The following is a 25,065-nucleotide window of genomic DNA, read 5'->3' as shown; positions in this document are numbered from 1 at the left end:
AGAGCCACTTTCCACCTCAGTAGGAAACATCTTAAGCCTTTTGCTGCATTTGTCTTTTGACCATTTTACTCTTTTACAGTAATATATGCGTGCATATGATGCATGTATGCATGCTTCAAGTAGTATTTAGTCAATCACACCATTTGCATGTTAAATGTGGGTGGAAGGCAGAGATCACTGAGCTGCAGTAATAGAAAAACACCTCCCTCCTTTACAATGGTGCGCTTTGAACAGCATGGAGCCGCAGCAGTCACAAGGACAGTAGAGCAGCTGAATGTCGAGACAATGTGACTAGTCCAACATGAGATCATGAATCTGAACCACAGCAAGGTTAGCAGCTACAGATTTACACAAAAAAAAGAAAAGATAGCCCTGAAGGGAAGACATGTGCACACACAGCTGGGATTGGATCTCTTTGGAAATGTGAGTGCTGCTCAGATTTGTACGCGTTCCTTGAATTATGTAGGTCTTTGTGGATATTGTTTTTGTCATAACAAGATCTTCATAGTATACAAGGCTGGAAAAGTCTAATCAATATGTTTTTTGCCCATGTTGTGAAGGGATCCAGGCATCAGCTGTTTGTCAGCCTTCCAGTTGTCACTGCCTGAGGCTGGAGAAATCCAGAGTAATCACACAACCAGACAATCTGCATCGAGGTTTACCTGAAAAGAAGGGAACGTTTTTCAAGATCCCGATATTTTCTGCAAGGTTCATTCAAAATAAATACATTATTTTCAAAATTTAAATATGTATCTGTGACTTACTGTTGTGTTAGACTGATAAATTCTTAATTTATTCTAACTGTAAGAGGGCCTTAACCAGCATATATGGTCATTTATTATTTATGTTATCACCAGCTGCAACACCCCGCGTGAGAAAGAGAGAGCAGTGGGCGTTACGCAGCTCTGCTGGGAAACAGGATGTTATAATTTTTCATAAATGATGATAAATGATTAACATCTTACACTAGCATTTACAATGATTAGTACAATTAATACTGTTGACTCCATGACAGCAACCGTCAGTCTAACTGTACATTTCCTGTAGATACTCTTATTTAGCTATTAATAGACTCTTAAGATTTCCTAATCAAGCATCTTCTGTAGCAGACAGAACTGGACTCTGCATTAGGATTAAATACACCCACTTCCTGTTAATATGTTCAGCTTCCTGTTATCTGCTTAAGTCTAACTCTCTCTTTTAGCCTGAATGAGCTTGATAGGTCTTTAGAAATGGTGTGTTCACTTCTCAGAGAATATAATTAGATTTTTTTATGGCATGTAAAGTATAAAAATAGCCGATTCTGACTGTCAGCACATGGTTTGGTGCATCTCTGCATTTTAATCTGCCTTAAAGTCTCACACTGCCTACAGTAACTGTCTAAAGTGGTAATCAGAAGCTGAGACTTGTGCATGAGATTAAAAAATTTTCAAATAAGCAGCCAGGAACCTTTTCTGAAGTCGGTATTTCAGAATGATCCTTTTATTCCTTTGTATTCACTCTCAAAACCAGAGGCTAGCATCTGCTGGTGTCTAAAGTTCAGCATTGCGTTTTTCATTTTACTTCCTACAGTCGGTTGAATTAAAGTGAACTTGTGATCAACAGGATGGGGCCAGAATGCCTGAGGTTCCCCAGCTGTCGCAATTTTATGACGAAAACTCAATGTGCTTTGTAATAAGAAGTCTTTATTGGCCGTAACCTGATTTAGTTTATATTGGTAGATTATGTTTCGACCCAAATGATGGTGTTTGTGATTCCCTTTAAACAAGGCTCTTTTTACAAACACAGCTGGTTTTATTGAACCGTTAATGGTTGTTTTGTTCAGGCTGGTTGCAGTGGATGAATGTAATCATTGTCTCTTTCCCATGCAGTCCTCGGATAGTTATTACGCTCCTGCCTCGCCTTGCCTCTCCTACATGCTGTGTATCTGCAGTACCTTATTAAGTTTTGTACTTTATGTGAGATTAGGAGGATTTCCTTCAGTCTCGTTGCCAGTGTCAGGTCTCTGTTGAAGTTTTCTAATAAGAAAACATCCATCTTTGTAAGGTTTTTGTTTTTTTTCTGTGTTAATTTAGGTTTCTGTGTCATTTTCAGTTAATTGAGTCTCCCCTTGATTGTCCCCAGCTGTCCCTCGTTTCCCCTGATTACCTTTCCTGTGTATTTATACCCGACTGTATCTCTTGCTCTCTGTCAGGTTCTTGTCTTACTGTTGTGTGGTGCTTTTGTGACCTCTCACCAGATGCTACCAGTGTTGGAGCTTTGCTTTTGCTAACCTGTGCTGCCTGGATTTCTTGTGCTGTGTTGATTTGCTATTCATCCATCATTCTCCTCCATACCTTCGTCCTGCCGCGTCATCTTATTTGAAAATTGTAATACTAATAATCTGCAACATGTAAGGTTGGCAAAAAGAAAAAAGGGAGTATATACATGTTGTTTTGTTTTTACATAATTTATTTATTAATTTTGTGTTATTGTGGAGAAGAAAATGGTTTCTGCATGTAATGTAACAATTAATTATTTTGACAATTAGTCAATTAATTGGATAAAGAAATTGCCACATTCTGTAGCTGTTTCATTTAACCATTTAGATATTTTTTTAAATAAAGAAAATAACATTCCTTTAGTGAACATTTAATCATTTGTAGCAAAGGATGCATCTGCCGCTAAAAAAAGTGAAATGTGAAAAGCTCCTCCCTTTTTGCTTGACTTTATATCAATAAAGTTTAGAGCTGATCTGTTGATGATTTTGTGGATTAACTGATTGATAGCAATAGGTGCTTGATGGGAGTTTACAGAATTTGAACCATGTGAGGCAAAAACTGCCACTTGATCAGTTCAGGATCGAACATAATTACAGACAAATGCTTTTTATATATATTAAAGTTTTGGCTTAATTAGTGCTTTGAAAATGTTCTTTCAGCCAATGCCCATTTTTGGGTCTGTCTACTCTAGCAAACAATTAATCAATTACTAAATTAATTTCATTAATTGTTTCAGTTCTAAATGTAATGTTGATATTTAGATCATTTTAAAAATCACATCTTTGCATAGCAAGATGTGAGCTTTGGTGATTTTTCTCTATTTTGAGGACAGTGAAGTGAATGAAATGGTCTCCAAATTGAACATTCTTGGCATTCTTGTCTCATTTCAAGATTATTATGCTCATTTTTAAAGAAATAGTTATTAATAAAAATTAAAAAGCAGAAAACAATGACAAGAACATTTCTGATAAATATATTTGTCATGTTAAATATCTGTTTGTAAATTGAGTTTTTTTCTGTATCCATGACAGGTTTAAGGATTTCTGATCAGATTGGCCCTCCAGCTGCCCAATCAGGCGACAGCCAGGCTCAGTGAGGAGGGAGACCAGCGCTAGAGACCCCTTTACTGCACCCACACTGTGTCACTCCTCACACTCCATCCTCAGCACCATGTCCATCCCCAGCAGCAGCCCAGAAAGGGAGAGCGCCACTGGAGTTCAGCTGGAGTGCCCCTCGTCTCCTCCTGGTTTGGACGCAGACCCCCCATCAACAGGCAGCCCAGTGCTCAGCCCAGACTCTTCCTCCCATGATGCAGTGCTGTCGGCACCCGCAGCCTCTCCTGCAGACTCTGAAAATCTGAGTCCAGATGAACTTGAGCTGCTGGCCAAACTGGAGGAGCAGAACAGGTAACAGCTGAGCTATTGTGTTGCCTAAACAACTTAAATTCAGATATATAGAAGGAAGTTCCCATCTGATTGTGGACTGGAAGTTAATTTGTAATAATCACTGCAAGAGATCAAACAATGGGGTTTGTTTAATTTTTAAACTGAAGAACAAACTACTTCCCTGTTGCCACAGTTCTGTTTTTAAAATTTTTGATACAGTTTGAGAGTCATATGTACACTGCAAAAAAAGTCTTGTCTAGTATTTTTCCTTTTTGTTTCTAGTGCACATGACTTGAAGCAAAATATCTTTCAATGACTTGAAATAAGACAAACGTAACTTAGAAGTTAACTTGTTAGCAAGATATAGGAGATATTTAAGTCAGTAATTAATTAATATTGTACTTTTTATCAATATTAAGGAATTACTGACTTAAAATAAGCTCCTATATGTTGATGTAAAGCTACGTGTAGGCTAGTTTTGTCTTATTTCTAGTGTATTAATATATTTGCACTAGAAACTCATCAAACCTTCTTAAAACTGTATGTTTTTGCACTGTAGTCGTGTAGAATCAGATCACTTAGTTTGTGTAAAACCATAAAACCCAGAGGAAGTACAGGGAGACAAATCAGTACCAGAAATGAACCATATCGCACCGGAAAAAATTAAGAGACCACTTCAAATGATCAGTTTGTATGATTTTACTCTGTATAGGTTTATGTTTGAGTAAAATTAATGTTGTTCTTTTATTCTATGAACTACTGACAGCATGTTTCTAAAATTTCAAGCAAAAATTTAGTATTTATTTGCAGAAAATGAGAAATGGTCAAAATACCAAAAAAGATGCAGCGCTTTCAGACCTCAAATAATACAAAGAAAACAAGTTCATATTCATTTAGAAACAACAAAACTAATGTTTTAACTCAGGAAGAGTTCAGAAATCAATAATTGGTGGAATAACCAGGAGGTTTTCAATGGGTTCAGTGCAGTGGGCTCTTGGTTTTTTCCAGAGCTGTGTAACTGGAAGGTGATGGTATTAAAGTTCATGTTGCTGAGTCACAATAACAGCCCCAAATATACTGACTGACTCTGGACTCTGCCAGCTTTAATTGCAGCAGCTGTAACAAATGGCTATTTAACATGCAGTAAAGGTGGCACTGAATTTATACTCAGATTAGCCTTTATTTAAGTTTGCAGTAGTGCAGTACAACTATAGTCCTTTGAAGAAGTATTCACACCTCTTGAAGTTGAAATAAGATCAAAATAGAATTTTTTGAGCCAGCATTCAAAACACTAACACTGCACCACTCTGAATACACAAAGTGAAACATGGCGTTGACATCTTTATGATGACAAGAAAGAAAATATATTTGATGCTGTTGAAGACTTACAATAAGAGCAGAACTTCGCCTTCCAACAGGACAACAACTCTAAACATTCAGGCAGCGCTACAGTGGAATAGTTTAGATTTTAAAAAAATAATTGCGTATTAGAACGGCCCAGTCAAAGTACAGACCTTAATGCAATTGAGAATCTATTTAAAAAGAAGCAAAAGAAACTGACATTTTGACTTTCTTGTCTCTCCATGTCAAGCTGATAGAGACATACCTCTAAAGTTAAAAATAATTACTCTCTGGGGTCAAATAAAAATAGATGCCATACTTCCCAGATTAATTTGTTAAAAAGGAGTGTAGCCATGAGGTCTAGTCCCTCATTTGGTTGCCTTTATGAATATAATCCAGGGATTTAACATGGAGGAATGTGCCGTGGGAATCTAGGAGAGGAGAGAAAAGCTAAAAAACAGAACAAAACAAATAAAAAAACAGGGGACTGTATAGTTACAAGTGGGGGGGGGAGAGAGGACTTTCAGAAAGCTTAAGATCAACTTTCCTGTGAAAATGACAGAAATTCAGCAAACCTTGAGGGATATTCACTCAATCACCTTTGATTTGATTTGAAAGGTGACATGAAAAAGGAACTGTAAGATGTAGCAAAAGCTCTTGCTGAAGTAGAATAGTGCATTGTGGATCTTTGGACAAAAAATATGTTATCAGATCAAAATTGTGGGACAAGTTGCCATTAAATATGAGCCAAGAGTCTTCTGTTGCTATTTAAGTCCTTCTTAAAAACACACTTTTTATAATATCTGTAGTCTTTCTAGTAAGTCTTATTCTGTTTTTAATGTTTTTTATTTTGTTATTATTATTGTCTCGGGTTTTGTCCCTACTGTACAGCAGTTTGGGTAAACATTTTGTTTTATGTGCTTTATAAATAAAATGGACTGGATTTTGATTGGACTGGTTCCAGGAGAAACATTTGAAGTCCTAGAGGACATGGAGGGCGACTCAGGGACATCCTTTTGGGAAAAACTGCTTATTGGTCGGATCATTACCAGAGAATATGTTTTTCCGAATCCAACGACTATCTCTGATCTAGAATCCAAGATGCCATGATAAACATTCTGCAGTTCAAACTCAATGAAACATTTCTGAAGACAGTCAGAGAAAAAAGATAATCTTTTTCAACCATGGCTATGCGACTGAGGTTTTGGAGAAACACAGATCATACATGTTAAGGGCATTCACTTCCAGACTCCTTTTATTAAATTCCTAATCCAGTGGAAAATGGGGCTGCAAGTATTTAACAACGCACAAGTGGCTGCACAAGAGACGGAGGCTCAAGGCATGCAGGGGAAAGTCGCAGGAGAGGATTCAGGGCAAACCTTTGGGGAAAGCATAAAGTAAAAAACAACAGAAAGAGGAAAGCAAAAATGTTACTAAAATTGCACCGGTGAAAATTTCCCCTCAATATTAATGTGTTCTTTACTCAGCTAGACAGTACAGGATTTGTACAAAACTAAAAATAGGGAACATTAACACTCCATTTTTGCGGAAAACAAACATGTCTGCTGATGAATATAAGAAACTGAAAAGGCATTAAAACTCTCAAATCTCTAGCAAGAAATAAGATATTTCCATAACAATTTATGCTTTTTTCAGCTTTGTTCTTGCTTACTTATGTCAATGTTCTCTAGCATCTTGAATAAGACAAACTTGCTGATAGACGTTATCCTAAAGCTCATGAACTGTTTGCATGCAGGTTGCTGGAGGCGGATTCAAAGTCGATGCGATCTATGAGCGGCTCGCGACGCAACAGCGGCTCCTCATTGGTGTCCAGCTCCTCTGCCTCCTCCAACCTGTCGCACTTGGAGGAAGATACCTGGATCTTATGGGGCCGTATTGTTAATGAGTGGGAGGAGTGGAGACGCAAGAAGGACAAGCTTCTGAAGGTGAGGTACACCTAGGCTTTAGATTTTAAAAATGTACACTGTAGAGTTTGGATAATTGAGTCAAACACAAAAGAGGTTTTAAAAGGTTTATTAAAAATCTCTAACTGGTGGGAGTCACACAAACGTTCAGGAGGAAATGAAACCAAGATCCTGACGTTAGCAACTGAGTAGATGAGTTAAACAAACCCAGAGTAGCATTAACCTCTTATATGATGCATCAACTGCCCTTCCTGAACACATAAACCTTAGTGTTTTTGATTGGGGACCAAAATGAGAACATGTGTTACATTTTCAGCTGGTGTGAAAGCGACCACACCAGCTGAAAGCGAATCACACCTTTTCTTAATCAGTTTGAGTCAAACCGATTAAGAAAAAAATGTTTCCCACTCAATACTTGTGGTGGCCTTGAACAAGAACCACTAAAGGAAATGATGCGAAAACATCCGAAGAAAACACTAGGAGTGGCTGCAGATTATATCGGTTTTATTGGTTCTCTTTTGTCTTTAGAAAATGTGTCCAAAAACTCTTCAACAATAGCATCAGCACTGTGTTTATTCCTCTCATCATGGACAACAAATCCTGTTGATTTGGGAACATTTGCTCTTTATTTGTTAAAGTTATCTGGGGGGAACCAAATATTTCACCCAGCTCTTTCTTAGTTGTAATATCACTGTAGTTTGTTTTCTAATTTTGGACACATATGTGTCTGAAAAATGTTTGTTGGAGTTGGTGTTATTTGTCATGACCTCTGTTTTGCAAAAGGCTTAGATGTATTGATATGCACAGCCAGCACTCCTCCCTGTCCATTCTCTGTGTTGCATTCCCCTCTGCGTCCTCTGTCACACAAACCAAATTTACCCGTGGGAAGAAAAGATGGATGTGAAACAAGAGAAGAAAAATATTGTCAGCAACAAGGGAGATTGAAAAAGCCAAGAAAAAAAATAGAAATAGAAGTGAGCGTATTTAGTAACTTATTCTGATTAGGTCCTTTTGTAAGTGCTCAAAATAAGCTGCTTCTGACCACATGTGTTGTACACTCGCACATGAAAATGGCTGCAAACATATCCCCAAATATACAACTGTACATCTTTGAAAAGCAGAAGTTGAGTTTGCAAACTCAACTCTTGTTAGTTGAGCTTCCTGCACAACTAACCAGAATGCAGCAAATGGTGTCTGGATGGCAAGTAAACAACAAAATACGTCTCTTTTCCAGCAGCCATTGCATAGCAGATACAGCGGTAAAACCAGCTGACCAAACATGATGGCGCTCTGCTTGGGTGGCTAGGTAACAGCACAGTTTCCGTAGAATGTGACTTAACAATCGGGAGGTTTTTGAAACCACTCATTTTCTAGACACCAAAAAACATTGACCTGTTTTAAGTGCCTCAGCTGTTTTTTAGAGGCAGTTGAGAACCAAATTACAAAAAGTGCAAAAATATGCAAAATGTGATTCATACATATAGGTCCCCTTTTAAAACTTTGATAGGTATTTGCTCAGTTAGTATCGAATGAGTGTCTCTTTCAGCCTTATGTATTTGCTTTCCAGGAGTTGATAAGGAAAGGTATTCCCCATCATTTCCGTGCCATCGTCTGGCAGCTGCTGGGCAACGCCACCGACATGCCGGTGAAGAACCAGTACTCTGAGCTGCTGAAGATGTCGTCTCCCTGCGAGAAGCTAATCCGTCGGGACATCGCCCGCACCTACCCGGAGCACGAGTTCTTCAAAGGCCAGGACAGCCTGGGGCAGGAAGTGCTCTTCAATGTCATGAAGGTGAGCGCTTCTGCTTTTCATCAGGGCCTGAACTTCACTTTCATAGGTTTAACTTTTAGAAAAATGTCAAACATTTATCCCTCCATGTTTATTTTTAATTCAACCATGTTCATCAAAAATGATTTGCAAACTCTCTGTAATCTTGCCAGGAAATCCTGTATTTACTGTTTACTTTATTTCTTTTGACAAACACCATTTGGTGTTTGGTGTTTTTGGTGTTTGGTTGAGAACAGTGACTAGCCCTTTATGAATTAAGTCTTTTGTGGTTGTAACAGTGTTCTTGTGCTCAAGATGTATTGGGTTTTGTACGGCATTTGTATCAGTTGGACCAGCACAAACTCAAAAATATCTGACATTTTTGTCTGACCATCAATCATTCCCCACCAAGCTTTAAATAAACTCTGTTCAGGTGAACTCAAGGGTTTCTTATTTTCCACCACAAACAAGTTGAAGCAACTTCCCAAATTTTTTTGCTGAATAAATTTGAAATTAATGCTTTCGGAGTTTTCAATGTTTTTCTGTTTATTTTACTTTCAGCCTTGGATAAACTTTTTATTTTCTTTTAAATGAGCATATTGTTATTTAGTAAAAGCAAAGTGTAATAAAGGCACAGCGAGGAACATGACAACAAAAGTACCAATGTGGATTTTTTTGCCAAAAAACAGTAAATAATCTTTGTGGCTTAAAGTCTATAATCTATGCAGACAGTCAGAATTTACAAACACAAACAATACTCTAACAACAAAGCCTTTCCAATATTAAGAATTCTATTTTACGGCTTTAATTTCATTGCGTGTCGTTAAATTTTATTGCTCAACTGTACACAATAATTGTCTTCAATTATTTTAAAAAAATTGTGGCAGCAGCACAAATGAAAAATGCTTAATTTAATTAAGATTATTGTTATTGCTACAGGATGAATAATTATCTTAACTCCTTTTGCTGGAGGGATGAGAAAAACGATTTACATTTTAATTAAAAAAAAAAAAAGCAAAACTAAACGGATGAGGTGGACTTTGGTTTCATCCTCCCTTGTGGTTGTTCTAAATTTTTAAAGTTTCCCATACTTTAACATATGTGACCAAAACCACTTATATGTTGGCATCGTTTGAGACATGTTTGGATCGTGAAATGACGACTCAGACAGTCAGTTACCTTAACAGGCCTGATACTGTGATTGTTACAACTGCATTTATAAGACTGATACTTTTGATCTTTATTCGGAACTGTAGAAATCTTTTGGATAAGAGGTGAAGAAGAAGTCCAGTTGTCTTCCACTTAAACACATAGAAGATCAATAATTATTTACTCTTTATCCTCGGTAAACTGTAAAAGATGAGATATTGCTCATCCCTGGGGATTAATGACGAAATTAGGCTGTTAAATTAGCCAGATTTACAGGGTACTTTGTCTCATTTTAGAAATATATTTTATCATCTGTAATTAGACAGCTTGTTGCCAGTGTCGATTCCCAGTTTTGAAATGCTGGGACACACTAATACACTGTAAAACGTTTGAGCTGCATTTAGTTATGAATTCAAGAGTTGAACAAACTGGAGTTTTTAGGTTAGCGCTTAAAAAAAATGAAAGAAGAAAAAGACAGGAGTGGGAACTATTTCCCAGAATGCTTAGCGGCATGTTTTTGTATCCTGAGATGGAAGTGTGTTACACTGATCTGACTCGTGTTATTAACCAAATATTTATTTTAAAGTTTGAGGATAATGTCCTGTTCCCACTAAATGTTTCTGAGCTGAATTCATTGTGATGTTTAATAAAATTCATTATTATATCAGAAAATTTGTTCATGCAATTTGAAACAAAAATTTTCATTATTCTAAACTAAAATAAGTTGTTATTTTAATTGGATATTGTGACTAAAATAATAGAGAAATGTGGCTCTTTAACCAGGTGAGGGCAGTTTTTTTTTTCTTGCATATTGTGAAATAAATGTTTGGTTTAAATTGCAGCATTAAGTTAAAACTCTCAATTCATGATTAATGAACTTAAAAAAAACACTGTTTAGATAACTTGTCTCTCGTTGTTAAAGCAACTTCATAAACTTTTTTAAATATGTTTATTAGGTATTTAGAAAATTTATACAGAAAGGGGGGAAAAAAAGGAAAGTACGATAACAAGACAAAACTTATACAGCACTGATGCAGAAAACAGGAGGCATCTACATAAATTACAGGAATTATTTGAGAAAAGTAATCAATTTATATATATATATACTTAAAGTTATACATCATTCTGGTTAACTTCATTAACGTTTTCTGAGTTAAAACCAAATAAATTTTTTTGCTAACTTAATTGCATTTTCCAGGCAGCAAGTGGAGTTTGATTTTCAAGTGAAACCACCTTCAAATGTTTTACAGTGCACTTAATGCTTATGAAAAATACCATCTGCAAATTTGCACATACTGTAACAGCTTTGAAATTACAATATTCTGAGTAATTTCATATATATTTAGAATAATAAAAAGACAAATTAGTTTTATTGAAACAATCCCTCCTATTGTTTGACTTTTTTCACCTTTCCGCTTCACAAACACAGATTATGTTACACGTTTGTTCACGGATTTATGCTTTAACATAACTTTATTAAACTAGCGTTTAAATTCTGTTTCTAAGCTGACGAAGACGTGTCATGAGGTGTTAGAAACCTGTTCACTGTCCTGATGTAACATGATGTGGAAGAGTCATTTCTTTCGCTTTTACTCTAAACCTTGTTTGCAGCATTAATAATCATCCTCCAGGCTTTAGCTTCAAATAACCTTCCACTCTGTTTTTACGTGATTAACTGCTTAATCTACTAATAACAAGGTGCAGCTGTGAGAATATGATGTGATTAGCTGTTACTACTTTCTACCCTTAAACTGCTTTTGCCCTAAAATAAAGGGGAAACGGGCCACACGGAAATGTGCTGTTAATCGCCATGGGAACCAGCTTGTTGTTTACTCCTACAGCTGAGCTGCTCAGGAAATGAAGACGGATATCTGGACGCTCTCTAATCCCATTTTCCTGGCTGTGACTGTTCTGTTAGGATCTCAAAGGTTTTGTTTTTGTACCAACATGTAACATTATAAATGTAACGTATTTTTGATTTCTAGGCATACTCCCTTGTAGACCGAGAGGTGGGTTACTGCCAGGGCAGTGCTTTCATCGTTGGCTTGCTGCTAATGCAGGTACGAATTAAATAGTATTTTTCTAAGACATAATCCATAATGGGGATTTTATTTCAAACAGATTCAGTAAAATGTGTTTAAACATTCAGTTCTGCTCAACTATCTTGAGGTTACAGTATCTTTTGTGATAGACTAACACAGGGAAGTACTTAAGTTTGAATGGAAATCAATTGAATTGATTGGACATTGCATATTAAATATTGTCATAAATATATCGGATTTAGCAAATTTCTAAGTTGCATCAATAGTACCATGAAACAAACAAGACAAAATACAAAAATAACGTTAATACTGTTTTGCTAATAAAAATAAATGTATAAAAACTACATGTGAAATAGACATAGACAGATTTTATTGTCCTTCAGTTACATTTAAAAATGTACAAATTGAAAGAAATTTTGTTGCAAGGCTCCAATAATAAATAAATTAAGTAATAATAAAAGGATGAATATAAATGTTTATAATAAAAGATTGAACTAATGGGAGTTTAGTATTTGGTTTAGTTTAGTATGTGGTCCGGAAAACTAACTTTAAGAGGCCTATATCAAAGCGCTTGTGTCTTGTTACGTGTTTGTTACGTGTTTACAAAACTGTATCTGTCATATTTTTCATTTAGCCTTTATTTCACCAGGAAAATCCAACTCGGATTTACAATGTCAGTTGGAGGTCCACTTGTGTGTCATTTAATCTTAGTAAAAATCCAGCTGTCCTCTGAAGGTTTCAGAGGTTTGTAAAGCTCCTTCTTCGTTAAATCTCAGTCTAGCCAGTTAATGTCTGGTTTGGTTGCAGCCAATTTGGGTGCGTCTCCATCGGCAGTGTGTTCGCCCCTCTATGTGGGTGTGAAAATTTACAGGAATGTGAGTGAGCAGGAATTGTGGTCAACGAAACGATGATGTCATTTTGCGCATGCATGGTTAGGCAGCCAGTTTCTTCAAAATATCTAGATATATTTATTTGTTGTGGGTTGCCCGGTCCAGTTGATGCTACACATGTTCTTCCACGGGCTTTTAGAATGTAGATTGGTCTCCTTCCAGCAAACATTAACCTCTAGACTTTCAGCCAAAGTCTAGAGGTTGAATGTCTCTAGACTTTGGCTAAAACTTGAAGCAAGTGTTAGAAAGTTCAGCCTAAAATCTGTGGCATGACTTCAAAATTACTGACTGAGTTCGAGCTGTTTTGCAAAGAAAAGCATACAGAAATTTTAGTCTCAAGAACTGGAGACTTCTTGTTGGAACTGCTGCATTAAAGGAGCGGCGTTATGTAGTTTCCAGGCACATAATGCCATGTTAAAGCACAATCAAGTAACTGTTATCTTCAGTTATCATAAAATTGCTGTGTATATCAAAAGGGACTTAAAAGAAATTTCACTTTGTAATTGAGCACCTTGAAATTGGGTCTGTGTCTCTTTAAGAAGCTCCTCCTCTTTCTGAAACTCCGTCTTCAGCACATCATCACGACAACCTTTCTTCTTTGTGTCTTTAATGACACCAGCTTTGGGCTGAAAAGTAGTTTATATGATGAGCTCAGAAGATGCACAGAGCACTCTTTTCAGAATTTTATAGTTCAAAAAATATGAAAACCTTATGAATCTTTTACTTTTTTACTACTTTGTCTTCATCTATCCCAAAGAATCCTGGTAAAATTCATTCATATTTGTGGTTCTATTGCGAAAAAAGTCTGAAAAAGTTTAAGCTTCTAAAAAATGAGCCGTATATTCCTTTTTTTGTCCAAAATAAGCCATATTGGACTTCCAACCAGTGAAGTAACTCCTTCACTTTTTGCCCTCCTCCCAGATGCCAGAGGAAGAGGCCTTTTGTGTTTTTGTGCGACTGATGCAGGAGTACCGTCTGAGGGAACTGTTCAAACCCAGCATGGCCGAGCTTGGCCTCTGCATCTACCAGTTTGAATATCTTCTACAGGTAAAAAAAAAAAAAAAAAAAAAAAAGAGCAAGAGTTGTGCTGTCTTAACTGACCACAAGGGGGAGGCAAAACATTTATTTTGATCTTGAAAAGTCACTTCCTTTTAAGAGGTTTGGCTGCGTTTACGATTTGATGCCGCTTGTCACTGCAGGAGCAGCTTCCAGAACTGAACGTCCATTTCCGCTCCCAGAGTTTCCACACATCCATGTATGCCTCTTCCTGGTTCCTCACCCTCTTCCTCACCTTCCTCCCTCTACCTGTCGCCACACGCATCTTTGATATATTCATGTATGAGGTAGGGAGCATTCTGTGGATTTATCAGGAGATTTTGTACACAAGATAACGTGTATATATATATATGTATATAATAAAATGTACGAACGGTTCCCAGGGCCTAGAGATTATCTTCCGTGTGGGTCTGGCCATCCTGCAGTACAACCAAACCGACCTCATTCAGCTCGACATGGAGGGAATGTCACAGGTAAGCGTCTGCAGCTGTGTGCCACTTTCTGTACAAAATAGTTTCATGTACAGATTCAGCCACGAGACAAAACACTCCATGTCCCAATTTCCCCACCGCACGCGAGCTTCCTGAGCACAGCTAAGATCTATTTTGATTAAAAAAAAGAAGCTTTGTACAGTTTAAGGCCTTTTCTTTTTATCAGCGTTGCATAGAAAATGAAACAGTTTTTTATTTTTACTGTACAGTTTAAGTTTGTGGTCTAAAACCACATTTAGCCTGTTTTATATGTGTGCTATCGTCAGGAGGCAGCAGTTGTTTAAGCACACATGCAAAAAGAAACAAACCCCTGTTGCTTGGTTAAAATCCGGTCAAATAAGTGAAATATGTCAGTAGCTGATCTTTATTTGCAGACAGAACTTGCAAAAAGAAGTAAAAACTATACCTGTCAGGTTTTGGAGTATTTAACAGGCTTTATATACTTATTTATGTGTGTTGCTTTGTTTTATTTTGTTCTAATTTATCTGAATACATGTGCTATGGTGAAATTGGTGCATTTTTATTTGCACCAAAAAAAAATTATTTATCATTATCAACCTTTATTTAACCAGGATAAAAACTCTGTGGCAGCAGCATGATTACATTAGTTATTAACAAATAGAGACTCGTTCACTCATCAGCAACAATATCATCATTAAAAATTTTAAAACATAGATAATCACTTTAAAAACATTGGCAGAGATTGTGTTTCTGCTGCCAGATCTTTTAAAATGACATCTAATATTGTCTTTTAGTAACAAATCACAAAAAAACATTGAGCTCAAAAGACAAGATGATAGAAAATGTTCAGTTTACCGGATTCAATTTTTACAAGTTACAGGAAAAACTAAAAATCCCCACTTTTTGTTTTGACAAATAGAGTAAAACTCCACATATAACAAACTATATTTTAAGAATCCATAATCAGGGTACAATATTCTAGTCCAGTTTTGACCAGTTCATATGTTCCAGTGTTTTTTTCTTGTGTATTGCTGAGGTAGCCATGTAGAAAAAACAGATTAAGTGCAACAGGGACCAGATATTGACAACAAGGCTGATAAAAATGCTCCTGTAAACGTTTTGCTGCTGTGTGACTTAAACATTCTTCTTCTGGACATGCGGGTCGCTTTGGGGACGTAAACCAATCACACAGAAATCTCATTGGGGCCAGGTTCTATTAGTGGTATGAATGATGATGCAAAATAATTGGATTCCAGCACAAAATCGGAATTGAGTATCAAGACCTGCTGTAACCTTAACCCAACATTTTTCAACACAAACAACAGAAAAAAATTGTGCTTTTTTTTGTGAGCATCCACCCTCACATCCTTGGTCAATAATGACACCCTTCACTTACTGATAACAGCTTGAAAGTTTGGCTTTACAGTGGCATTTCGATATCACAGTTTAGGGTCACATGGTAACAATATTCTCAATAAGAGCAGCTGTTCCATGTCTGCTTTGTAGAGGTTTGATATTAACGAGCAACTTTGTCTTGTTTTCCTCTCAGCATTTCCAGAAGGTGATCCCCCACCAGTTCGACAGCTGCCCCGACAAACTCATCCTCAGGGCCTACCAGGTCAAATACAACCCCAAGAGGATGAAGAAGTAAGACGCCGCTTTACTCGGCTTCCACTGCAGAAACCGGAGGCTGAGTGAGCTTTATGTAACACTTAGGCTGTTCCACAGAAGCAAACACGCATCCGCCACACTAAATTAGGAGAGATAGTCTCCTATGATTCATGGTTTGTTTTAGTGCATCGTAATGTAAAAGGAAACTTGATTAAAAATTCAGCTATTGGGAACATTTAAAAAAAACTGTAATTTCTGATGTCTTATTTTTTTCAGACTTGAGAAAGAATACACCACAATTAAGAACAAAGAAATGGAGGAGCAGATTGAAATAAAGGTTTGTGTAATTTACATATTTATGCTTATAGAAAACCAATTTTTTTACTACTACTACAGTCACTATCTTCTTATTTTGATTTTTTTAACCATTATTACTGTTTGAAAAACAAAAATAATCTGTAGTTTAAACTAGGGCTGTTGTAACTAATTATCTGTGGGAGGAGAAAGACTGCCGTACTTCAGGCATTGGGCCAGACAATTTAAGGATAAATTGAAAAACAATAAAAACCCGGACATTATCATAAATTAATTAACTGCTAACACTTAGCGTTTGTCAACAACTCATAGGTGGAAGTGAGAGCGCTGCGTAACATAAATAATCACCCAGTGCGCTAAATAATAAAACATAATTTATCAAAGCTCTGAGGCAGGTAATTTTCCTTGAGGAATTTTAATAATCGAGATACTCAAATCCCTCAGGGAATCGTTACAGCCCTAGTTTAAACTATAAACTATGTAATACAACAATCTGTTGTATTCCATTGTGTTGTTTATATCTTTATGTACCAGCATTTTGAGTTGCCTTTGACTGAAAGGTGCCGTTTATAAATAAAGCTGCCTTGCCAAGTTGCCTAAAATCTGACATATTCTATAAGTGCTTATTTACACTTGCTTATTTTGTTTGTTTGTTCAGAGATTACGCACAGAAAACAGGCTGCTGAAGCAGAGGATTGAAACACTAGAGAAGGTAAGACAGCAGCTTCCTGTCTTCAGTATGTTGATTTAAATCAGCAGCTCTGCTGAAGCTGAACAGCCACATCAGGCCAGTCAGGGAGTTTTATTCAGCACTAGAATTAGAAACTGTAATGCCGTGGGTTTACTGTCACGTTTTTTGATTCAAGGTTTCTTTCACTTGTCCTTGTGCGAGTGTGTGTGACTGTTCAGCTGGTGAAAACTGAAGTCCTCATCTTTTGTGAAAGACGTTTTCTTAGAATTAACTTGATGCTGCTGCTTCTCTTGCTCACAAACATTTCTTCACTTCTCTCTTCACTTCTCTACATTTGTTTCCTTTTTTGTGGTTTATCTTCCATGGTTTCCCACTCTTTTTTTTTTTTAAATTTCACCATCTCCATCACTTTTTTCACCCTATTGTTCCTCTCCATGGTTTCGCTGTAGGAGAGTGCCGCTCTGGCAGACAGACTGATACAGGTATAGTACTGTACACCACTTTCCCACAGACCTCTGGCTAACCTCTGCCTTACTCACACCTTCCCTCTCGGCCTCACTGCAGTAGTTTTCCATTAACCTGACCAGAATGCATGAACATAAATTATATGCTGTCTACCTTTTCAGCCCACGATATTGTCTGGTCCCTGAATGCATGCAGTTTTTAGCCATGATGGAATTGTTTTATACATCATAATCCTTGCATGTGGCATGCTGGTGTCAAAATTGCATATTTTTAATCATAGATGTAAATGTATTTCTATCAGGATTTAATGCTAAACATCAACACAAAGTACCATGTTACTACATAATAAAGAACAGTACATCCATTACAAATGTATTTATTCATATGGATTCAGTCTAAAATCCACTTGCCATCAGACGTATGTAATGTAATATTAGCATAAATCCAGCTGTTCTGTGAAGACCTTAAAGACGGAAAGAGGCAGCAAGCTGAGTTAGTGAAAAGTGTACGAGTCAACATTTCTCATTGCAATTCCAGTACAAATATACTGTAATTGCAATAATTCAATATTGTTTGAAAGAAGACGCTATACAGTGAAATAAACAGATCACAGAAAACAAGCGGTGAAAATCTTATCATATGGGACCAAAATGAAACTTTTATGCCTACACATGATCGTGAACGCACATAATACTGGAATGCTGGTGCTAAAAGTTCACCTTCCAGCAGAATAACGACCCTAAATGTACACCCAGAACCACCGTGGAATAGTTTAGATAGAAGCAATTTAATATTTTAGAACGGTTCAGTCACAGTCTAGACCTGAATTTAATTCAGAATCTGTGGCAAGATTTGAAAATTGATGTTCAAGAAGAGTCACCATGCAGTCTGACTGAAGAGGACTGCAAAAGAGAATGGGTAAGCGGGGGTGGAGTTGCAGCTGTAGGTGTGAAAAAAAGGTGGAGTATTTTTGTTTAGTGTATATTGCAATATTTTAGCACACTTAAGTAAATATCTAGCTTATAAGTAACTTTTCAGAAAAATATAAGAGCTTATTTTAAGTAAATAACTCCTGAATATAGATGACAAAGTACTAGTTCCACTGGCAGATTATTTCACTTATAAGATGGAAAAATTTATTTTATAAGTGAAATAATCACTTGTGTCACTTGTAACTGCTGGTGATTATTTATTATCACTAGCAGAAAAACTATTAGTGGAACTAGTAATTTTTCATCAATATTGAGAAATTATTTACTTGAAACAAGCTCTTATGCTGAAAAGTTACTTGTTAGTTCCATCCTATTTCAAGTGTACCAAGAAACTAGACCAAAAGTAAGATTTTGGAAAGATTTTCTTTTTTCGTTGTGAAGTGCTGACTCAGCTGAGGTGGCTAGAAATGGATGCCAGGCTTACATAAATATTTTTATGTGCAAAAATATTTGAAAGCCATGTACCGTTTTCCTTCCACTTCACATTTACTTTTTGTGGAACTGTTGCATAAAATCCCAAGAAAATGGGAAAAAAAATATAATGAAGAATAAAATCTTTCTTTTCTTATTTACCAAAAAGAGGCAATAGGAATAGCTTATTTTTGTCTTTAGACATCAATATCACTTACTCTAAATGTACTAGCTTGATTTTTATAAAACTTTATCGAAATAATCAGCATACTGTTTTACTGGACAAGCTGGAAGGACAGTTGATTTCTGCTTTAAAGACCCAGGCATGCGCTTTTTGACCAAAATTAAACCAACAAGATATATGCTATATTTTTGTGCTTGAACTATTGACCCTTTGCGCGTGACGTCACTCTCTTTGAAACTCCGCCATGACGAGCGTCAAATCAATCATCAAATCTGCTTTAAAGCCTGGCAAAAAAAACGTGCATCTTTTAGTCTAATATCGCTGTTATTTTGTTAACTTTACAAGGTGCTGCACGGTCGGCTGCACAAACAGACAAGGATACAAACCAAACTTGTCTTTTTCTTGTATAACTTTTAATGAGGAAAGATGTGGCAGCGATGGATAGCAGCCGTCAGTGCTAATGACTGGCAGCCGTCAATGTAACCGCGGATTTGCAGCGAACACCTTTCACAAGGCTAGAAGACTAACGTTCATATAATTTATAAGTATTATTAGAACGATATCAAATATTGCAATATGGCGAAGGTGCGTGCATAACTGTCAGTAACCATGGAAACGCTGCCCCAACCATCATGTAGCCTAGCATGTACGGAAAAAACTGGTTAGCATCTCGTCTTCTGTACGTTTTGGCTGCTCCCGTTTAAGGGGAACCGCTGTTTATGACATGGTGATATAAATCATGTGGTGTGTGAATTCAGACAAAGTCGGTCATTTGAGCAACACGTCAGGAGGGAGGGGGTATGGGTCGTTTTCTAAGTTAGCTGTTTCAAGCTTGTAAGTACCGCAATCAGGTGTGTTAAGTTCACAGACAAATTAGTTCGTCTCGAACAAGTAGAAGCCATGAATAAACTGGCAAAAACAACTTTGGAAGACAATTTCAGTTGCTCTGTTCAAAACTCTTGTCCCTCACTTCCGACGTAAATCATGGCGCCTAGAATGATTTAGTGATGTAGCTGCAAAGGGTCAATAGATTTGAGAACGTGATTCTCTTCTAAAAGAGCTTTTCAAAGGGGAAAACATCTGTTGTGTAACATATAGCAGACATGTTTCCCTTAACTGTATGTTTTCTGTATCCCTTTATGTAACCATAATGTGCCCTTCATCCCTAATTTCCTGCATGTTAACACTGAAGCTCTGCTGTTGATCTTGACCCTTCCTCTGGCTGCTAATCCAGGGTCAGGTGACTCGAGCACAGGAAGCAGAGGAGAACTATGTCATCAAACGGGAGCTGGCGGTGGTGAGACAGCAGTGCAACACGGCCAGCGAGAGCCTGGAGAAAGCCCAGGAAACCATCAGGGAGCTGCAGCAGCAGACGGTAAATGAGTAAAGCTGTTTCAAGCTTCACAGCCACTTTAAAAAGAAAGATGACCTGGTTTTTATTGTTCTCAAATCTTTTGAATCACTCTTTTGAGCAGAAATTAAACACCATTCTTCTCTGCAGTGTACCTATTATATAAACACATTCTTATTAATGTTTATATGCAAGACACAGGACTATAGAACATTTCTGCAGTGTTGCAGAGACAACAAAACCAAGACAGCAGTGAGTTTATCAGGTTTGGTGCTGATTGTTTGGAACTTCATGTTTTAATCCACAACCTACACTGAAAAAAGAAAACAGATGATCCAGCTTAAATATATTGCGTTATCTAGTCACAAATAATCAAATTAAGTTCATTCAAGTAAATTTATTAAGTTGTCACATTAAACAAACAGTAACTTTAACAAACCTAATTCAGTTACATGTGACAAATTAACGCAGTTCTTTATATATTGGACCTCCATTCTTTTTTTCAGTGTAGATGTGCGTTATTCGTTATTTCATTTTGCTCATATTTAGTCAATATTTGTAACTCCGATGTAAAACTTGTCAAACGACCGACATTAGATTGTCACAAAGCCACAAACACACTCTTTCTTTCATTATGACCTCTGACAGCTAAAACCTGATAAGTTCATCGCCGTTTCTACCTCCTACCAAATTAACAACACCGTTTTATGGTGTTGTTAACCACAGAAATTCAGTTAAACATCTCACAGCCACTGCAACTCACTGCAACATGTCAGACTAGAGAAGATTCAGAGTCTATGCTTGTTTGGTTGTTTACTAAAATTGTCAGCCTGCATAATTATTTGAGAAAAATCTAAATAAATACAGTGATTTCACTCTAAATGACGTCATTGCAAGCGGAGAATTTTATTCCAACTCAGATTGCTGGCGTCCTCCGCCCCCCAGGGTTCGCACACCTCTTCACACTCTTAGACAGCTTTGATAACCATGACTGAAATTCCCACAATGACAAATCGAGAATCCTCTACTCACGCTATGTACTTGCCCGATTTAATGCTTTTGTATTTTACCTTGTAGGTATTTTTCCACTGCACTTGCTGTTTTTTTGCTGCTCTCATACCCTCCACTTTGTAGTTCGACCTTGATGTGGTGGCTTAAAAATCTGCAGTGGCTTTCAATTCGCTGACATCAGGGGTAGTCAGTGGGCAAAAGTGCAAGTTTATGTTTTTGTGTGTGTGTTTATCGGCTGAATTTTGCTCAAGAAGAGTTTTGTTTTAATTGTCGCGCTCAACCGATTTCCACAGATGCTCACTTAAAAACACTTTTTTCAGTTTTGAATTGTCTGATTTCTAATTATCTTCCTCAAATGCATCTTGGTGATATTTCTCAGTATTCTGAGAAAAATGGTTGCAGATGTGTAATAGTAGTAATGCTTCTTCTTTTCTCCGGAGAAAGAAGCAAAAAGAGATGTGGTAGAGCTCACACCCAGGTTTACCGCCCTTGTGGTAAACTCGCAGAACAGAACTGCTCGCCCTAAAATAAGCAGCACAATGCATCTGCTTTGCACTCTAATACAAAACACATAAAGTTTTCAGTAAACAGAGTCCTACAGCGCAAATTAAAAACCGATCAATAAACTGAAATTGCTATCAGTTACTGCTGTATATGTGTGTGTAACATGACGGTTTGTGTTTCCAGTACACAGAGCAGTTTGTGAACAACCTGCAGACGCAGCTGGAGCAATCCCGGCTGCGCGAGGCCGAACTGCTCGGCGCGCTGAAAGAAATGCAAGACAAGGTGCTCGATCTGGAGAAGGTAAAACAACAAACATGCAACAGTTTTGACATTTTGAAGTGAATCTGGGATCAAGCTACAAAATGTCATGGAGTCAACAAAAGTGTTTGAGACGAAAACTCAATTTTAAGGCTTTGGATTTTATATTTACAGAATATCAAAGCTACTTGTGGTGTTAATCATTTAGCGGTAACATAAGCTAAATAAGTTAAATGAACTTAAGTAATCGGCATAATTGACTGGTCAGGATAAAAATGCATCACATAGATGCCCCAATTGGAATATTCTGATCGGTTTCAGCTACGTGTGCACCGATTTATCGGTGCTGATTTCCTTAATTTTCAAATCTGTTCTGTTGGTTTCTCCATCCTGCAGACCAACATAACACGTCCCTTAACCTGCAGCTTAATTAGGAGGTTCAATAACATCTCAGCAGTTAGTAGAACCTGTTGTGGATCCCGATAAGCTCCAAATATGTTTTCTTTTTTAAATAAATAGAAACTTTTACCCAATAATATCATTTCATACTGCTGAAGTCAGTTTTGTTGCCTTCTTCATACTATGTCTATCAAAAGTATTCATACCCCTTAACTTTTCACAAAATATTTCTTAGGATTTTATGTGATAAACCAACACAGAGTTACACTTGGTTATGTATTTACGTGTGTGGTATGCAGACGCTGCATATTCATTGTATTTCTTCCAGGTTTGCTCTGTGTTTAGCTCCAAACTCTGATCAACTTCCCTGGAAAAGCATCTCACAGAATGATGCTGCAAAATCCATGTTTCACTGCATGGAAGGTGCTTTCAGGGTAATGTGTGCATTATACAATCCCAATGAAACTAATGAAATAAATGTGAAAAACTTCAACGGATATGAATACTTTTGCAAAATACTGTAACATATTTACCCCTAACAGATATGTAGATAGATTTGTTAACCTTTTATAACTTGTTGCCAAAAACTATTACTTTTTCAGAGGAGCAGCTGCCTACCTGATGAAAACAACTTGGCTGCGCTGCAGGAAGAAGTGAAGCAGATGAAGCTGCGGGAACTGGAGACGCTGCGGTCGTTCAGAGAGATGCAGGACACTGTCACTGACCTCAACCAGCGCTGGCAGGTAAAAGACACAACCGATCTGTCTCTGACTCTCTTGTCCAGGCGTGTTTAAACAGCCGAGTTAGAGCTGAATTCGAATAACTTACTCTGTGTTCCTGCAGCATCACATGTCACGCAGCAGCAGCACCGGCGGCGGCGGAGGCCACTGGAAGGAATCCCCGAAGAAGAATGCGATGAATGAGTTGCAGGACAAACTGATGACCGTCAGATTGCGGGAGGCCCAGGCCCAGGCTGAACTCCGGGAGGTCAAACTCAAAGCCTTGCAGCTGGACAGCCAGGTCAGATATCAACACTGTAGATCAACCTCTGATTGTGTTAATCGTGTTAGAATCCAGAGTTTCTGTAATATTTTTAAGTCTTCTGGAGCCAAAGTTTTCCAAGATTTCCAAAGCTCTTCTTATGCACAAAAAAGGCAGACCTAAAGTTGACCTATTCTGCTTTTTTGAACAGGTCAGGATATGTCCTATACAGAATATGTTTATTAAATTTTTTGCATAAAATCATTTATAGATAATGAGATTTTAGTTTGATCAGTTCTGCCTATGTTGAGCTTCTTTCACAATGAGCTTCTTTAGAGCCTCTTGTTACTTCAAATCCAAGCTGCTGCTGCTGCTGCTGGCTGCGCCACCCAACTCGCACGTGAAAATGGCTGCAAACAGATGTACAATTATACAACCCTACATCCTTGAAAAGGAGAAGTAGAGCCTTCTGCACAACCAACAAAACTAGCAAGCAAGGGGTAGATCAACAACAAAACATTCGTCTTTTCCAACAGCCATTGTACTGAGCATACAGCAGTAAAACCAGCAGATCAAATGTGCTGGAGTTCAGCTTTGGTTGCTAGGTAACAGGCAGAGCTTTGTAGTGGTTGCTAGGGCACGAGCAGTGCCTGCTAATTTGTGACGTTACATTCGGCAGGTTTTTGAAACAGCTCATTTTCCAGGCACCGAAAAGCTTTACTTACTCCCAAAAAGCACCTATATGTTTAAAAGCAGTAAAGACCAGAATGGAAGTACAAAAACATGCAAAATGTGAATTTGCATAATATATCCCCTTTAAAAAATTCTTTACAGAAGAGAAGCATCTCAACAAAACGAATAAAATAAAAAAGAAATGGTGAACATTTCACGAAATGTAACACAAGATGATATGTGTCGTGTTTCTTTCTGCTTTTTGTTACAAATAGTATCTTATTTCCGTGTCTTCCTGTTTAACTTTCCTCTAACTTAGAACCAGATCCACAGCAAACTGATTGGTCGTCATGAGCAGGAACGCTCGGCCCTGCAGGATCGGCTCCAGATGGTAGCCAATCAGAACAAAGCTCTGCAGGCCCAGCTCAACGAGATGAAAAGGAAGCAGGCGGAGTCGGACTGCAAGGTGTGGATTCAGAGATCAGTACAACTATGAAACCTGGATGAAAACCCAAGAATGCAGATTTATAAAAATATAACAGAGGCTGTTTATGCACTTGGAAAATGAATCATCCAAACGGCAAAGTTTGGATGACTAATCTGCAATAATTTTGCTTATTTCTTTGACAGTTAATTCTGCCTCAGGTATATGTTGATTTAATCAGCCAATTTATTGTATTTTATCTGTTTTAATGTGATTGAGAAAGTCTGTTTTAACACAGAAAAGACCAACTTCAATTCAGAATAATTTAGTTTTCCTCCCCCTTGGCTTTCTAAGATAAAGCAACTTATTTCCAAATCAGTCTGTGGCATACGGATCGAACTGGATTTAACCAATTCAGAGATGAAGCAGGTTGAGAAAAAGATTGAGCAATTATTATAGTTTCTAGTTCCATTTTTAGTTTAAGTATATTAACAAATTTGCCTGACTAAAAGGTTTTTTTGGGTGGG

At 37.4% G+C, this 25,065-nt stretch overlaps 1 protein-coding gene across 3 annotated transcripts in view; it reads left to right on the top strand.

Moving 5' to 3' along the window:
- evi5l (ecotropic viral integration site 5 like) overlaps nt 1-25,065 on the top strand; it is a 42,766-nt gene that overhangs the window by 6,747 nt on the left and 10,954 nt on the right. For 2 of the 3 annotated variants that reach the window (XM_023334132.1, XM_005797554.3), the window contains exons 2-17: nt 3,293-3,667; nt 6,744-6,933; nt 8,480-8,704; nt 11,815-11,889; nt 13,683-13,808; nt 13,961-14,104; nt 14,201-14,290; nt 15,819-15,916; nt 16,157-16,217; nt 16,854-16,907; nt 17,336-17,368; nt 20,173-20,313; nt 21,988-22,104; nt 23,064-23,204; nt 23,305-23,481; nt 24,434-24,580. In XM_023334132.1, coding sequence (XP_023189900.1) covers nt 3,432-3,667; nt 6,744-6,933; nt 8,480-8,704; nt 11,815-11,889; nt 13,683-13,808; nt 13,961-14,104; nt 14,201-14,290; nt 15,819-15,916; nt 16,157-16,217; nt 16,854-16,907; nt 17,336-17,368; nt 20,173-20,313; nt 21,988-22,104; nt 23,064-23,204; nt 23,305-23,481; nt 24,434-24,580 — 2,055 coding nt within the window. In that variant the 5' untranslated portion in view covers nt 3,293-3,431. The remainder of the gene's footprint in view (nt 1-3,292; nt 3,668-6,743; nt 6,934-8,479; nt 8,705-11,814; nt 11,890-13,682; nt 13,809-13,960; nt 14,105-14,200; nt 14,291-15,818; nt 15,917-16,156; nt 16,218-16,853; nt 16,908-17,335; nt 17,369-20,172; nt 20,314-21,987; nt 22,105-23,063; nt 23,205-23,304; nt 23,482-24,433; nt 24,581-25,065) is intronic. The other variant, XM_023334133.1, reaches the window with a different exon arrangement.

Source organism: Xiphophorus maculatus, chromosome 5, assembly GCF_002775205.1.
Source record: "Xiphophorus maculatus strain JP 163 A chromosome 5, X_maculatus-5.0-male, whole genome shotgun sequence".
Lineage (NCBI taxonomy): Eukaryota > Metazoa > Chordata > Actinopteri > Cyprinodontiformes > Poeciliidae > Xiphophorus > Xiphophorus maculatus.
This window is presented reverse-complemented; position numbering and strand designations above follow the sequence as displayed.